The sequence below is a fragment of the Rhinoraja longicauda genome, chromosome 2, assembly GCF_053455715.1.
Source record: "Rhinoraja longicauda isolate Sanriku21f chromosome 2, sRhiLon1.1, whole genome shotgun sequence".
In the NCBI taxonomy this organism is placed as follows: domain Eukaryota; kingdom Metazoa; phylum Chordata; class Chondrichthyes; order Rajiformes; family Arhynchobatidae; genus Rhinoraja; species Rhinoraja longicauda.
The window spans coordinates 2,946,456-2,963,757 of record NC_135954.1 but is presented as its reverse complement, the minus strand read 5'-3'; the positions used below and the strand labels follow the sequence as shown (position 1 = coordinate 2,963,757).

The 17,302-nt window shown below is 52.0% G+C and overlaps 1 protein-coding gene across 1 annotated transcript; it reads left to right on the top strand.

Annotated features, from left to right (window-relative positions):
- Positions 1 to 2,176: 2,176 nt before the first annotated feature.
- On the top strand, positions 2,177 to 17,057 carry LOC144601684 (uncharacterized). Its single transcript, XM_078413934.1, has 6 exons — positions 2,177 to 2,261; positions 4,186 to 4,288; positions 8,215 to 9,081; positions 10,443 to 10,529; positions 11,198 to 11,353; positions 13,481 to 17,057. Exons 2-6 carry the CDS (start codon positions 4,234 to 4,236, stop codon positions 13,762 to 13,764), a joined length of 1,449 nt encoding a protein of 482 aa, XP_078270060.1. The 5' UTR covers positions 2,177 to 2,261; positions 4,186 to 4,233; the 3' UTR covers positions 13,765 to 17,057.
- Positions 17,058 to 17,302: the final 245 nt, after the last annotated feature.

Sequence of the window (17,302 nt, the reverse complement as noted above, 5' to 3'; positions counted from 1 at the left end):
CTGACTGCGGGAGAAGACGGCAGGGGAAGGGAAAAGACATTGTGGCCTTCCATCACAGTGAGGAGAGGACTGGAGGAGACTCACTGTGATGGATGTTTCTTTTTTTTGTGTGTTGGTTGGGGTTGTGTAATTTGCCTATTTTAATGCTTTTATTGTTGGACTGTGGGTGACTGAATTTCGTCCAAAAAACTTGTTTTTTGGATGACAAATAAAGATATCTTGAATCTTGAGAAGATTTACGAGGATGTTGCCAGGACTAGAGGGTGTGAGCTACAGGGAGAGAATGAGTAGGCTGGGTCTCTATTCCACGGAGCGCAGGAGGATGAGGAGAGATCTTATAGAGGTGTACAAAATCATGAGAGGAATAGATCGGGTAGATGCACAGAGTCATTTACCCAGAGTGGGGGAATCGAGGACCAGAGGACACAGGTTCAAGGTGAAGGGGAAAAGATTTAATAGGATTCCGAGGGGTAGCAATAGACAATAGGTGCAGGAGGAGAATGGGGTTAGGAGGGAGAGATACATCTGCCCTGATTGTATGACGGAATCGACTTGATGGGCCGAATGGCCTAATTCTGCTTCTAGAACTTATGAACTCATGAACTAAACTGAAGTGTGATAGTTCCTGCCTCAACTACCACCTCTGGCGATAGTTATCCCAGAGGATTTTCAGGTGGAAAATTGAGATAAATAATTGTCTGTCACATCATATCGTGGAACTTGCCACATCTCTTAGTTGAGCAGGCTGGGTCTCTATTCCATGGAGCGCAGGAGGACGAGGGGTGATCTTATAGAGGTGTACAAAATCATGAGAGGGATAGTTCGGGTAGATCACACGTGTCAAACTAAAGGCCCGCGGGCCGAATCCGGCACGCCACCTCATTTTATGTGGCCCGTGAGAGCTTAATTGTAATTGGTCGAATATCTTTTAAGTTAAAGACATTTTAAGCGTTATAACTTTCATTTCCAAACACATTTTGTCCAAGTGCTGTGCGTCTGACTTCACCACAGAGAACGGCCTCTCCTCACTCGCACAGACAAGATGGCCGCCGTTAGCGGAGCCGCCCGCAATCACCGCCTCCCGCCTCCCGCCTCCCCCACTCGCACAAACAAGATGGCCGCCGTTAGCGGAGCCGCCCGCCCGCAATCACCGCCTCCCGCCTCCCCCACTCGCACAGACAAGATGGCCGCCGTTAGCGGAGCCGCCCGCCCGCAATCACCGCCTCCCGCCTCCCCCACTCGCAGACAAGATGGCCGCCGTTAGCGGAGCCGCCCGCCCGCCCGCCCGCAATCACCGCCTCCCGCCTCCCCCACTCGCACAAACAAGATGGCCGCCGTTAGCGGAGCCGCCCGCCCGCAATCACCGCCTCCCGCCTCCCCCCACTCGCACAAACAAGATGGCCGCCGTTAGCGGAGCCGCCCGCAATCACCGCCTCCCCTCTCCCCGCTCACACAGACAAGATGGCCGCCGTTAGCGGAGCCGCCCGCCCGCAATCACCGCCTCCCCCACTCGCACAAACAAGATGGCCGCCGTTAGCGGAGCCGCCCGCCCGCAATCACCGCCTCCCCTCTCCCCGCTCGCACAGACAAGATGGCCGCCGTTAGCGGGGCCGCCCGCAATCATCGCCTCCCCTCACTCTCCCACACCCGGGGGGCACTCCCGAGCAGGAGGGAGATGGTCGGACTGATGGACCTCATCCTTCCCTTCAACCCACGCCACGGCGTCCTCGAGTGCCCCCTCCCGCCCGGGCCCAGCGCCCCGCACCGTTACCGCACACAGGCCGCAGCGCAGCGGGCAGCTTCTTCTCCTCCTCCTTCAGCGGCCGCTTCCACCGACGGCGGCGTCGACGAGGGCCGCCTCCACCGACGGCCCGTCGCGACTTCACAAAGATGGCTTCCTCCTCACGCTCCGCCATCTTGTGCGATCCTCCCGCAGCGCCTCCCTCCTCTTCCCCTCCCTCCCCCCTCTTTCCCCTCCCTCTTTCCCCTCCCTCCCCCCTCTCCCCCCTCCCCCCCTCCTCCCCTCTCTTCCCCCCCTCTCTCCCCCCTCTCTCCCCCCCTCTCTCCCCCCCCTCTCTCCCCCCCTCTCTCTCTCTTCTCCCCTCGTCCCCCCCCTCTCTCTCCCCCCGTCCCCTGTCTCCCCTCTCCCCCCGTCCCCCCCCCCCGCCTCTCTCGCTTCTCTCTGTCCCCTCCCCTTCTTCCAGAGTAGCCGCCGCCCGCCTCGAGTAGCCCGGAGCTCCCTCCTCCTCCCTGCACGACCGGTAAGTGCCTTTCGCCGCCAACGGCTCCACGGAGGGAAGTGGACGTGGGGGCCGAGTGGGTGGAGGGAAGGGTGAGGGGAGGAGAGAATGGGGGAGTGGGGGGAGGAGAGAATGTGGGGGGGAGGGGAGAATGGGGGGGTGGGGGGAGGGGAGAATGGAGGGGTGGGGGGAGGGGAGAATGGAGGGGTGGGGGGAGGGGAGAATGGGGGGGAGGGGAGAATGGAGGGGGGGGGGAGGGGATAATGGAGGGGTGGGGGGAGGGGAGAATGGGGGAGTGGGGGGAGGAGAGAATGTGGGGGGGAGGGGAGAATGGGGGGGAGGGGAGAATGGGGGGGTGGGGGGGAGGGGAGAATGGAGGGGTGGGGGGAGGGGAGAATGGGGGGGTGGAGGGAGGGGAGAATGGGGGGAGGCGAGAATGGGGGAGTGGGGGGAGGAGAGAATGGGGGGGGAGGGGGAGGAGAGAATGGGGGGGGAGGGGGAGGAGAGAGGGGGGGGAGGAAAAAATGTGGGGGGGGGAGGAGAGAATTGGGGGGGGAGAGAATGGGTGGGTGGAGGGGGGAGGAGGAGAGAATGGGGGGGTGGGGGGGGGAGGGAGGAGAGAATGGGGGAAAGGGGGTGGTGAGGAAAGGGGGGAGTGAGAGTGGGTGAGGAGAGAGTAGGGGGAGAGTGGGACTGGGGAGGGGGACAGCAGAGGTGGGGGGTGGTTGGGGGAAGAGAGAGTGGGGGTGGGGGGAAGGGGAACAGTGGGGGTCAGAGAAGAGGGGAGAGTGGGGGGGAAGGGGGAGGGTGGGAGGAGCAGAGAGTGGGGGTGGGAGGGAGAGTGGGAAGGGGGTGGTGGTGGGGGAAGAGAGGGTGGGGGGGGGGGAAGGGGACTGGGGGTCAGGGAAGAGTGACCTCCCAGGAAAGGGGGAGAAGGTGGGTGGGGGGAAGGGGACAGTGAGAGTGAAAGGGGAGGGTGGGGGTGGGGGAGGAGAGAAGGGGTGGGGAGGGGAGAAGGGGTGGGGAGGGGCAGTGAGAATGGGGGTGGGACGAGTGTGGTGGGGAGGGTGGGGGTAGGAGGGGGGAGAGAGTGGGAGAGAGGGGGTGGGGAGGAGAGAATGAGGGGGTGGGTGGAGGAGAGAGTGGGGGAAAGGGGGATGGTGGGGAAAGAGGAGTGGGGGATGTTTATTTTTAACTCTGTATATGTGGGGGGTGGGGTGGGGGAAACCTTTATTTCTAATCTCTTCCTCAACGGAGATGCGACCTTTACCGTGTTGTGTCTCCGTTCGTGCTACGGCCTAACACCGTGGGGTTGGCGGCCTCCAGCTGGGATCGACCTTGAAGACTCCGGTCTTATATGATTCGATAAGATCTCCTCTCATCCTTCTAAATTCCAGTATATACAAGCCTAGTCGCTCCAGTCTTTCAACATATGACAGTCCCGCCATTCCGGGAATTAACCTAGTAAACCTACGCTGCACGCCCTCAATGGCAAGAATCACATTGAATGGCGGTGCTAGCTCGAAGGGCCAAATGGCCTCCTCCTGCACCTATTGTCTATGTTTCTGTGATGTTTTGTGGCGGGTCCCTTTGTCAGACTGATGATACAGGGGTGAGAAAGCTGGAGAAGAGATGTGGGGGAGGGAGGGAGGGAGGGGGTGGGACACAGATCTGGAAAGTGATGTGTTGCTTTATTTGGATGCGGGCCGCTGCAGGCCGCAGCCTGCGGTCCACGTGCTGGGCCTCTCCAAAGACGTGCAGGTTTGCCGGACAATTGGCTTGGTAAATGTAAACATTGTCCCTAGTGGGTGTAGGATGGTGTCAGTGTGCGGGGATCGCTGGCCGGCGCGGACCCGGTGGGCTGAAAGGGCCTGTTTCCGCCCTGTATCTCTAAACTAAACTGTGGAGGGGCTTCTCACAGGTCCTGTTCTTTCACCCACTTCAGGAACTGAGCCAGGAGACGCCAACCGCGTCCAGGAAGCTGGTGCAGCGGATGAAGTCTTTGCAGGTGGACTGTGTTGGGCAGATGCCAGACACCCCGACAAGAGGTACGTGAGCGAAACGCCAGCTTCATACAAACATAGACAACACGTGCGGGAGCAGGCCACTCGGCCCTTCGAGCTAGCACCGCCATTCATTGTGATCATGGCTGATCATCCACAATCAGTAACCCCGTTCCTGCCTTCTCCCCACATCCCTTGATTCCGCTAGCCCCTAGAGCTCCGTCTAACTCTCTGTCCTGGACTGTATTTTGTTTAAATGCATTATTGTTACCTGCTGGAAGTTCTGCAACAACAGCTTTAAGTTTCATTCCCTAATAGACAGGAAGTTGTCATAAGCAGGAAATGCAGCTCTGAAAGGGAGAACCTCATGGTGTAGACAGTGTAATTCACCGGCGTGTAATCTGCTGCCATCTTTCCTCACAGAGTTTGTTAGACGCAATGTCTGTAAGTAATTATGTTTATTGACATCATCTTTATATGTTCCTTGTGGCTAAAGGGATCAGGGGGTATGGAGAGAAGGCAGGTACAGGTTACTGAGTTGGATGATCAGCCATGATCATATTGAATGGCGGTGCAGGCTCGAAGGGCCGAATGGCCTACTCCTACTCCTGCACCTATTTTCTATGTTTCTATACTAAACGTATAATGTAACTAAACCCTATGTTATTTTCTTTTTGTGCCTAAACGTTACAGTTTCACATTTGAATTCAGTAAAGCATAAAACGACAGCTCGTCTCTACTGGTCTTTATTGGATCAATTGTTTAGCTTGCTAGATAGCCGTGTGAGCTGTAAATGTGAGTGCTCACAATCACGATGCCAGAGACAAAGTCGTGGAAACAAGACAAGTTTATTCACGAGTCTGCAGAGCCGGGTGCCTCTCCAAACCGAGACACACCGAGACAAAGACTGCCTTCTTTTTATACAGTACAACTTCGTTGAATCTCCCTCCCTTTTGCTGAATCCCCTTCCCCTTCGGGCTCCTTCCAATCAGAGCGCTGAGGTGCACAATCTTCTGTACCTCCCCCAGGTACCGCCCCAGATCATACATTGTATGTGCATGGCAATTGGCAGTTCCCCGATCAGGGGCGTATTTGCAATATTCATTTACCTCGTTGAGCAAGCGCAGTAGTTATCCACATGACCCTTAGTTACCTTCACGACCCATTTCAACCCATCCCTGCTGCTTAAGACACTCTCCTAAATTTACGGCCCTTTGTCCAGCCTGTCTCTATCCCTGTACCACATTATTAGTGCCCCAACGAACTCGGTGGTAGTTCAATCATCCAGCCTGTCTCTATCCCTGACGGTTTAATAGCCCTGTCCCTGGTAGAGTGGTAGTTCAATCATCCTGTCCCTGACGGTTTAATAGCCCTGTCCCTGGTAGAGTGGTTGTTCCAGTCGTCCTGTCTCTGGTGGTTTAATCATCCTGTTTCTCACAGCCGGATAGGGACATTCGGCGAGTCCAGTATACTCTCTCTTAAGTTCATCCAGTGAATTGGTCTCCACTGCCCTCTGTGGCAGAGAATTCCACAAATTCACAACAAATTCTCTGGGTGGAAAAGTTTCTTCTCACCTCAGTTTTAAATGGCCTCCCCTTTATTCTTAGACTGTGTGGCCCCTGGTTCTGGACTCCCCCAACATCGGGAACATTTTTCCTGCAATAAATACTTTTTCACTTTGTTAAAAACTTACTTTGTAACCGTAGGTGGCTGCTATTTGTATACATTGGGTATCAAACTAATTTCTTTTGTTTTCAAGAGAGATTTAGATTTAGCTCTTAGGGCTAGTGGAATCAAGGGATATGGGGAGAAGGCAGGCACGGGTTATTGATTGTTGATGATCAGCAATGATCACAATGAATGGCGGTGCTGGCTTGAAGGGCCGAATAGCCTCCTCCTGCACCTATTTTCTATGTTTCTATGCAAGCAAAGAACTTCACTGTGCCTTGTTACATGTGACAATAAAGTATTTCATTCCATTAATGTGTAGATAGGAACTACAGATGCTGGTTTCCACCGAAGCATCTGTGGAGAACATGGATAGGTGACGTTTCAGAGTGCTGGAGTAACTCAGCGGGTCAGGCAGCATCTGTGGAGAACATGGATAGGTGATGTTTCACAGAATGCTGGAGTAACTCAGCGGGTCAGGCAGCACCTGTGGATAGAAGGAAGGGGTGACGTTTCAGGTCGAAACCCTTGTTTAGAGAAGAGTCTCACCAATTCCTTCTCTCCAGAGATGCTGCCTGTCCCGCTGAGTTACTCCAGCACTCTGTGAAACGTCACCTATCCATGTTCTCCAGAGATGCTGCCCCCACCCCCCCCATTCTCTCCTCCCCCCACCCTCACCCCCCTCCTACCCCCACCCTTCCCTCCACCCTCTCGGCCCCCACGTCCACTCCGCTCCGTGGAGCCGTTGGCGGCGAAAGGCACTTACCGACCTGCAGGGAGGAGGAGGGAGCTCCGGACTACTCGAGGAGGGGGGTTGAGAAGAAGCTGCCCGCTGCGCTGCAGCCTGTGTGCAGTAACGGTGCGGGGCGCTGGGCCCGGGCGGGAGGTGGGACTCGAGGACACCGTGGCGTGGGTTGAAGGGAAGGATGAGGACCATCAGTCCGGCAGCTCCCTCCTGCTCGGGAAACAGTGTCCCCCGGGTGTGGGAGAGTGAGGGGAGGCGATGATTGCGGGCGGCTCCGCTAATGGTGGCCATCTTGTTTGTGCGTGTGAGGAGAGGCCGTGCGTGCCTCTGTGGTGAAGTCAGACGCACAGCACTTGGACAAGATGTGTTTAGAAATGAAAGTTTTAAAGCTTAAAATGTCTTTAACTTAAAAGATATTCGACCAATGACAATTAAGCTCTCACGGGCCACATAAAATGACGTGGCGGGCCGGATTCGGCCCGCGGGCCTTGAGTTTGACACGTGCTATAGACAATAGGTGCAGGAGGAGGCGGCCTTTCGGCCCTTCAAGCCAGCACCGCCATTCACTGTGATCATGGCTAATCATCCACAATCAGTACCCCATTCCTGCCTTCTCCCCATACCATTCCTTCTCTCCCGAGATGGTGCTTGACCTGCTGAGTTACTCCAGCATTTTGTGAATAAATCCCCCTGACTCCGCTATCTTTAAGAGCTCCATCTAACTCTCTCTTGAAAGCATCCAGAGAATTGGCCTCCACTGCCTTCTGAGGCAGAGAATTCCACAGATTCACAACTCTCTGACTGAAAAAGTTTTTCCTCATCTCCGTTCTAAATGGACCTGCGGATCTTATCGAATCATATAGGATTATTAAGGGGTTGGATACGTTAGAGGCAGGAAACATGTTCCCAATGTTGGGGGAGTCCAGAACCAGGGGCCACAGTTTAAGAATAAGGGGTAGGCCATTTAGAACAGAGATGAGGAAAAACTTTTTCAGTCAGAGTTGTAAATCTGTGGAATTCTCTGCCTCAGAAGGCAGTGGAGGCCAATTCTCTGAATGCATTCAAGAGAGAGCTAGATAGAGCTCTTAAGGATAGCGGAGTCAGGGGGTATGGAGAGAAGGCAAGAAACGGGGTACTGATTGAGAATGATCGGCCATGATCACATTGAATGGTGGTGCTGGCTTGAAGGGCCAAATGGTCTCCTGCACCTATTGTCTATTAATGGCCTACCACTTATTCTTAAACTGTGGCCCCTGGTTCGGGACTCCCCCAACATCGGGTATATGTTTCCTGCCTCTAGCGTGTCCAATCCCTTAAGAGCTCTATCTAACTCTCTCTTGAAAGCAAACCTGCTCGCGATATTTCAAATATCGACCCGAAACGTCACCCATTCCTTCTCTCGTGAGATGCTGCCTGACCTGCTGAGTTACTCCAGCATTTTGTGAATAAATACCCACGATATTTCAAATGCGGCCTGACCAGCGCCTTGTACAGCCTGATTCTGCTCCTATCGCTTCTGAACTGGGTGACCGTGACATGTTCCGTTTTCCTTTTGCAGATGACCCATTCTCGCTGCACAGCTCACAAGGGATATCAGCGAACGGCGTGGGGCTGGTGGGCCCCTTCTCCGCGTGCAAGGTGAGCCAGCCGGTCGAGGACGCGCTGGACAGCACGGACCGGGGCATCGATGAGGACGAGCACGTGAGGAGGAAGCTGGCGGAGGAGCTGAAGTACCACAAGACGGGCAGCCGGCTGGTTGCCTCCATGGCGGCCGGCAACCTGGATGAGATGAGGAAGGAGCGGAGCAAACGTGTCTCCAACGAGGCCGTCTTCTGGAGCTCCCATCGTGCCGTGACCGCCGGGCAGCCCGCGTCCAAAAAGCCCGCCTTCGGGAGCTTATACCATCCCGTGACCGCCGTGCAGCCCGCGTCCAACGAGCCCGCCTTCGGGAGCTTCCATCCTGCCGTGACCACCGGGCAGCCCGCGTACAAAAAGCCCACCTTCGGGAGCTCCCATCCTCCCGTGACCACCGGGCAGCCCGCGTCCAAAAAGCCCACCTTCGGGAGCTTATACCATCTCGTGACCGCCAGGCAGCCCGCGTCCAACGAGCCCGCCTTCGGGAGCTTCCATCCTGCCGTGACCACCGGGCAGCCCGCGTACAAAAAGCACGTCTTTGGGAGCTCCCATCCTCCCGAGGCCACCGGGCAGCCCGCGTCCAAAAAGCCCACCTTCAGGAGCTTATACCATCTCGTGACCGCCAGGCAGCCCGCGTCCAACGAGCCCGCCTTCGGGAGCTTCCATCCTGCCGTGACCACCGGGCAGCCCGCGTACAAAAAGCACGTCTTCGGGAGCTCCCATCCTCCCGTGACCACCAGGCAGCTCGCGTCCAAAAAGCCCACCTTCGGGAGCTTCTACCCAGAGAGTGGTGAGTCTGTAGAATTCTCTGCCACAGAAGGTAGTTGAGGCCAGTTCTTTGGCTATATTTAAGCGGGAGTTAGATGTGGCCCTTTTTGCTAAAGGGATCAGGGGGTATGGAGAGAAGGCAGGTACAGGCTACTGAGCTGGATGATCAGCCATGATCATATTGAATGGCGGTGCAGGCTCGAAGGGCCGAATGGCCTACTCCTGCACCTATTTTCTATGTTCTATGTTTCTATGTGACCGACGGGCATCTCACTCCCACTCCGGAGACCACGGCCTCATCCAACGTGCAGCTCAAGACCTGGAATCAATACCCCTGGGGAGGTAATGTGCTACCCAGAGTACAGCAGCTGTCACAGTTGGCTAGAGTCGCGGCCTCACAGCGCCGGAGACCCGGGTTCCATCCTGACTGCGGGCGCTGTCTGCACGGAGTTTTTAAAAAAACGTTCTCCCCGTGACCTGCGTGGGTTTTCTCCGAGATCTTCAGTTTCCTCCCACACTCCAACCAACCAAGTGCAGATTTGTAGGTTAATTGGCTTGGTGTAAATGTAAAATGTGTCCCTGGCATAGGTTAGTGTTAATGTGAGGGGATCGCTGGTCGGTGTGGACTTGGTGGGCCCTGTTTGGGCACTGATCCGTGAACTAAACTAAACTCCTGTGTAGGAAGGAACTGCAGATGCTGGTTAAAACTGAAGACAGGCACAAAATACTGGAGTAATTCACCGGACTCTCAGACTGAAGAAGGGCATCGGCACGATCCCTTTTCTCCAGAGATGCTGCCTGACCCGCTGAGTTACTCCAGCACTCTGAAACGTCACCTATCCATGTTCTCCACAGATGCTGCCTGACCCACTGAGTTACTCCAGCACTCTGTGTCTATTGATCACTATGCCTCCATGGTCTCCTTTCAAACCTCCTTCCATCTTATTTTAATATGTAGAAGGTTCAATAGTTGAGAAGGTTCATAAAGTTGCAGGAGCAAGATTAGGCCATTCGGCCCTTCGCGTCTACACTGGCATTCTTAAAGGATGATTTACAAATCGTTCCGAATGATTACATAGAAACAGACAACAGGTGCAGGAGGAGGCCATTTGGCCCTTCGAGCCAGCACCGCCATTGATAGTGATCATGGCTGATCATCCACAATCAGTAACCCGTGCCTGCCTTCTCCCCATATCCCTTGATTCCACTAGCCCCTAGAGCTCTATCTAACTCTCTTTTAAATTCATCCAGTGAATTGGCCTCCGCTGCCCTCTGTGGCAGAGAATTCCACAAATTTACATCTCTCTGGGTGAAAAAGTTTCTTCTCGCCTCAGTTTTAAATGGCCTCCCCTTTATTCGTTTGTCTTATTTCCTTCCTTCCAGGGTCGGGAGCTCAAAGTGAGCCTGGTCCCTACACTGGGAATTATATCAGCCAGATAGAACAAAGCAGCCTGAAGACTATTGGCCAAGGTGAGGGCTTGTTACTTCAGAGAGTTATTACACTGACTCTCCGTGTTGAACACCTTGAACGTTCTTCCCCTGACCTGCGTGGGTTTTCTCCGGGTGCTCCGGTTTCCTCCCACACTCCAAAGACGTGCAGGTTTGTAGGTTAATTGGCTTCGGTAAAAGAATGGTAATTTGGTTCTAGTGTGTGTTAGGATAGTGTTAGTGCCGGGGGTAAGCTCATTTCTGTAGGCCCATATCCCTCTAAACCTTTCCTTTCCACATACATGTCTAAATGTACATGGAGAGATGAGATTTCAGGACGGGACCCGTCTTCAGAAGTCTGAAGGGGGGTCCTGAACAGTACGTGAACTCTGCAATCCCCTCCACCGGTGATCGCTGGTCGGCACGGACTCAGTGGGCCGAAGGGTGGATTTCCGTGCTTTAAAACCAATACTAAAAACCAAACATTCTCCACAGATGCTGCCTGACCCGCTGAGTTACTCCAGCACTCTGTGAAACATCACCTATCCATGTTCTCCAGAGATGCTGCCTGACCCACTGAGTTACTCCAGCACTCTGTGAAACGTCACCTATCCATGTTCTCCAGAGATGCTGTCTGACCCACTGAGTTACTCCAGCACTCTGTGTCCATCTTGTAAATCTTCTGCTGTCTCTCGTCTCCCTTTCTGTAGACGGCCAGCACAGCATCTGCTTGTTCCAGGCCGGGAGTGTTCAGATTGGCAACAATAACACTATGCATGTCGGAAAAAAGGTCTCCAACAAAGAAAACCTGAAAGACTTCAAACCGCCCAAGCAGACAGCTAACGCTCTCCATCTGCAGAGTTTGGGTATGCCAATGTTTTTTACGTCAATTAAAACAATGAACTCTTTATTAAAAGTAACTTTGTTACTCTTTATTGCATATTTTTCATTCGATCGTTCTATATCTCCTCCACGTCTCTGTCTATACAGTGCCCTGCATAATATTTGGGACAAAGGCCCATCATTTATTTATTTGCCTCTGCGCTCCACAATTTGAGATTTATAATAGAAAAAATCACATGTGGTTAAAGTGCACATTGTCACAGTTTAATAAAGGGCATTTTTATACATTTTGATTTCACCATGTAGAGATTACAACAGTGTTTATACATAGTTTCCCCATTTCAGGGCACCATAATGTTTGGGACACAGCAATGTCATGTCAATAAAAGTAGTCATGTTTAGTATTTTGTTGCATATCCTTTGCATGCAATGACTGCTTGAAGTCTGCGATTCATGGACATCACCAGTTGCTGGGTGTCTTCTCTGGTGATGCTCTGCCAGGCCTGTATTGCAGCCATCTTTAGCTTCTGCTTGTTTTGGGGGCTAGTCCCCTTCAGTTTTCTCTTCAGCATATAAAATACATGCTCAATTGGGTTCAGATCGGGTGATTGACTTGGCCACTCTAGAATTGACCGTTTTGTAGCTTTGAAAAATTCCTTTGTTGCTTTAGCAGTATGTTTGGGATCATTGTCTTGCTGTAGAATGAACCGCCGGCCAATGAGTTTTGAGGCATTTGTTTGAACTTGAGCAGATAGGATGTGTCTGTACACTTCAGAATTCATTATGCTACTACCATCAGCAGTTGTACCATCAATGAAGATAAGTGAGCCAGTACCTTCAGCAGCCATACATGCCCAGGCCATAACACCCCCACCACCGTGTTTCACAGATGAGGTGGCATGCTTTGGATCTTGGGCAGTTCCTTCTCTCCTCCATACTTTGCTCTTGCCATCACTCTGATATAAATTAATCTTCGTCTCATCTGTCCACAAGACCTTTTTCCAGAACTGTGGTTGCTCTTTTAAATACTTCTTGGCAAACTGTAACCAGGCCATCCTATTTTTGCGGCTAACCAGTGGTTTGCATCTTGCAGTGTAGCCTCTGTATTTCTGTTCATGAAGTCTTCTGCGGACAGTGGTCATTGACAAATCAACACCTGACTCCTGAAGAGTGTTTCTGATCTGTCGGACAGGTGTTTGGGGATTTTTCTTTAGTGTAGAGAGAATTCTTCTGTCATCAGCTTTGGAGGTCTTCCTTGGCCTGCCAGTCCCTTTGTAAGCTCACCAGTGCTCTCTTTCTTCTTAATGATGTTCCAAACAGTTGATTTTGGTAAGCCTAAGGTTTGGCTGATGTCTCTAACCGTTTTATTCTTGTTTCTAAGTCCCATAATGGCTTCTTTGACTTTCATTGGCACAACTTTGGTCCTCATGTTGATAAACAGCAATAAAAGTTTCCAAAGGTGATGGAAAGACTGGAGGAAAGACTAGGTGCTGAGAGCTCTCTTATACCTGCATTAAGGAGGCAATTAAACACACCTGAGCAATTACAAACACCTGTGAAGCCATGTGTCCCAAACATTATGGGGTGCTGAAATGGGGGGACTATGTATAAACACAGCTGTAATTTCTACACAGTGAAACCAAAATGTATAAATATACCCTTTATTAAAATCTGACAATGTGCACTTTAACCACATGTGATTTTTTCTGTTGCAAATCTCAAATTGTGGAGTACAGAGGCAAATAAATAAACGATGGGTCTTTGTCCCAAACATTATGGAGGGCCCTGTATCTCTTGTTTCCCTTTCCCCTGACTCTCAGTCTGAAGAGGGGTCTCTCCAGAGATGCTGCCTGACCCGCTGAGTTACTCCAGCACTCTGTGAAACGTCACCTATCCATGTTCTCCACAGATGCTGCCTGACCAGCTGAGTTACTCCAGCACTCTGTGAAACGTCACCTATCCATGTTCTCCAGAGATGCTGCCTGACCCACTGAGTTACTCCAGCACTCTGTGAAACGTCACCTATCCATGTTCTCCAGAGATGCTGCCTGACCCGCTGAGTTACTTCAGCACTCTGCGTTAGCTGTCCTCCATGTTGTCGGGTGCTGTGGGAGAGGGTGCCACTGACGTTCCTCTCTCTCTCTCCCCAGCTCTGGACGATCGTCCTGTCACGGAGTCTCACCTGGACCTGTTGCGCGGAGAGCTGGGCAAGGACTGGAAACACTGCGCCCGTAAACTCGGCTTCCGCGAGCCGGAGATCGATGAAATTGACCACGACTACGAGCGGTACGGGCTGAAGGAGAAGGTCTTTCAGATGCTGCACAAGTGGCAGATGAAGGAAGGCTGCAAAGGGGCCACTGTTGGCAAACTGGCCGTGGCCCTGGTGCGCTGCAGGAGATCGAACCTCACCCTCAACCTTCACAAGTGTTCCTAAACCTTCACCCCCTGTTTTCAGTCAGCCACGATCACGGTGAATGGCGGTGCTGGCTCGATGGGCCGAGCGGCCTCCTCCTGCATCTATTGTCTGTTGTCTAATGCTGTCTCCGTGTGTTGGCGAGGACGCGTGTGAGGCCCACTGTCGCAAGCAGCGACGTAACGTGTAGAAATGTGTAAGATTTTAAAGTTGCCGCTCGGGTTCCTACCGGCGACGGCACGATGGCGCAGCAGGTAGAGCTGCTGCCTCGCGGCGCTAGAGACCCGTGTCCCAACGCCCGCTACTGCCTGCCGCCTGCACTGGGTTTTCCCAGTGATCCGCGTGGGTTTCCTGCTGGATCCTCCCACGCTCCAAACACCTGCGGGTTTGTAGGTTAATCGGCTTGGGTAAAAATTGTCCCCCGTGCGTGTAGGATAATGCTAGTATACGGGGTGAGCGCAGGGCGGGCCGAAACATAGAAAATAGGTGCAGGAGTAGGCCATTCGGCCCTTCGAGCCTGCACCGCCATTCAATATGATCATGGCTGATCATCCAGCTCAGTATCCCGTACCTGCCTTCTCTCCATACCCCCTGATCCCTTTAGCCACAAGGGCCACATCTAACTCCCTCTTAAATATAGCCAATGAACTGGCCTCAACTACCTTCTGTGGCAGATAATTCCACAGACTCACCACTCTCTGTGTGAAGAAATGTTTTCTCATCTCGGTCCTAAAAGACTTCCCCCTTATCCTTAAGCTGTGACCCCTGGTTCTGGACTCCCCCAACATCGGGAACAATCTTCCCGCATCTAGCCTCTCCGACCCCTTAGGAATTTTATCTGTTTCTATAAACCCCCCCTCAGTCTTCTAAATTCCAGCGAGTACAAGCCGAGTCTATCCAGTCGTTCTTCATATGAAAGTCCCGCCATCCCAGGGATCAATCTGGTGAACCTTCTCTGTACTCCCTCTAAGGCAAGAACGTCTTTCCTCAGATTAGGAGACCAAAACTGCACACAATACTCCAGGTGCGGTCTCACCAATGCCCTGTACAACTGCAGTAGAACCTCCCTGCTCCTAAACTCAAATCCTCTTGCTATGAATGCCAACATACCATTCGCTTTCTTCACTGCCTGCTGCACCTGCACGCTTGCTTTCAATGACTGGTGCACCATGACACCCAGGTCACGTTGCATCTCCCCTTCTCCTAATCGGTCACCATTCAGGTAATAGTCTGCTTTCCTGTTCTTGCCGCCAAAGTGGATAACCTCACATTTATCCACATTATATTGCATCTGCCATGCATTTGCCCACTCCTAATCTATCCAAGTCACTCTGCAGCCTCCTAGCATCCTCCTCGCAGCTAACACTGCCACCCAGCTTCGTGTCATCCGCAAACTTAGAGATGTTGCATTCAATTCCCTTGTCCAAATCATTAATATACACTGTAAATAACTGGGGTCCCAGCACTGAGCCTTGCGGTACCCCACTAGTCACTGCCTGCCATTCCGAAAAGGACCCGTTTATTCCTACTCTTTGCTTCCTGTCCGCCAACCAATTTTCTATCCACCTCAACACTGAACCCTCAATACCGTGTGCTTTAAGTTTGTACACCAATCTCCTATGTGGGACCTTGTCGAAGGCCTTCTGAAAGTCCAGATACAACGCATCGACTGGTTCTCCCTTATCCACTCTACTAGTTACATCCTCGAAAAATTCTATAAGATTCGTCAGACATGATTTGCCTTTTGTAAATCCATGCTGACTTTGTCCGATGATTTCACCACTTTCCAAATGTGATGCTATCACATCTTTAATAACTGACTCTAGCATTTTCCCCACTACCGATGTTAGGCTAACTGGTATATAATTCCCCGTTTTCTCTCTCCCTCCCTTTTTAAAAAGTGGGGTTACATTAGCTACCCTCCAATCCTCAGGAACTACTCCAGAATCCAGAGTTATGAAAAATTATCACTAATGCATCCACTATTTCTGAGGCTACTTCCTTAAGCACTCTGGGATGCAGCCTATCTGGCCCTGGGGATTTATCTGCCTTTAATCCATTTAATTTACCTAACACCACTTCCCGACTAACCTGGATTTCCCTCAGTTCCTCCATCTCATTAGACCCCCGGTCCCCCGCTATTTCCAGCAGACGGTTTATGTCTTCCCTTTGGACAGAACCAAAGTATTTGTTCAATTGGTCTGCCATCTCCTTGTTCCCTATGATCAATTCACCTGTTTCCGACTGCAAGGGACCTACATTTGTCTTAACTAATCTTTTTCTCTTCACATATCTATAAAAGCTTTTGCAGTCAGTTTTTATGTTCCTTGCAAGTTTTCCCTCATAATCTATTTTCCCTTTCCTAATTAAGCCCTTTGTCCTCCTCTGCTGGACTTTGAATTTCTCCCAGTCCTCTGGTATGCTACTTTTTCTGGCTAATCTGTATGCTTCATCTTTTGTTTTAATACTATCCTTGATTTCCCTTGTTAGCCACGGATGCACTACCTTTCCTGGTTTGTTCTTTTGCCAAACTGGGATGAACACTTGCTGTAATTCATCCATGCGACCTTTAAATGCCTTCCATTGCATGTCCACCGTCAACCCTTTCAGCATCAATTGCCAGTCTATCTTGGACAATTCACGCCTCATACCCTCAAAGTTACCTTTCTTTAAGTTCAGAACACTTGTTTCTGTATTGACTTTGTCACTCTCCATCCTAATGAAGAACTCCACCATATTATGGTCACTCTTGCCCAAGGGGCCTCGCACAACAAGACTGCTAACTAACCCTTCCTCATTACTCAATACCCAGTCTAGAATGGCCTGCTCTCTCGTTGGTTCCTCGACATGTTGGTTTAGAAAACCATCTCGCAAACATTCCAAGAAATCCTCTTCCTCAGCACCCCTGCCAGTTTGGTTCACCCAATCTATATGTAGATTGAAGTCACCTATTATAACTGCTGCACCTTTGGTGCATGCATTTCTAATTTCCTGCTTGATGCCATCCCCAACCTCACTACTGCTGTTAGGTGGCCTGTACACAACTCCCACTAGCGTTTTCTGCCCCTTAGTGTTTCGCAGCTCTACCCATATCGATTCCACATCCTCCGAGCTAATGTCCTTCCTTTCCATTGCGTTAATCTCCTCTCTAACCAGCAACGCTACCCCACCTCCTTTTCCTTTCTGTCTATCCCGGGGTTGGGGTAACAATAGACAATAGGTGCAGGAGGAGAATGGGGTTAGGATGGAGAGATACATCTGCCCTGATTGTATGGCGGAGTCAACTTGATGGGCCAAAGAGTGGGGGAGAGGGGGAACGATGAGAATGCAGGTGGGGCGGGTGGGTGGAGGAGAAGGTAGGGGTGGGAGGGGGATGAGGGGAGGAGAGAGTGGGGGAGGCGGGGGATGTAAGGGCGAACATTCAGCATGTAGCCATGTGGGTTTTATTGCAGGGGTGTAAAAGGGGTGTAAAAGCTCCAGCTCGGATTATTCCTGGGGCATCCTGTTGTCAGTATGGAAGCGCGGTTTATGGCTGATCGTATCCTCTGATATCAGCAAC

Bases quoted from the DNA above. Each gene is read 5' to 3' on its own strand.
- LOC144601684 (XM_078413934.1), top strand. From the start codon at position 4,234: ATGAAGTCTTTGCAGGTGGACTGTGTTGGGCAGATGCCAGACACCCCG. The intron at 4,289-8,214 runs GTACGTGAGCGA...TTCCTTTTGCAG, and splicing joins GCCAGACACCCCGACAAGAG to ATGACCCATTCTCGCTGCAC. The intron at 11,354-13,480 runs GTATGCCAATGT...CTCTCTCCCCAG, and splicing joins TCTCCATCTGCAGAGTTTGG to CTCTGGACGATCGTCCTGTC.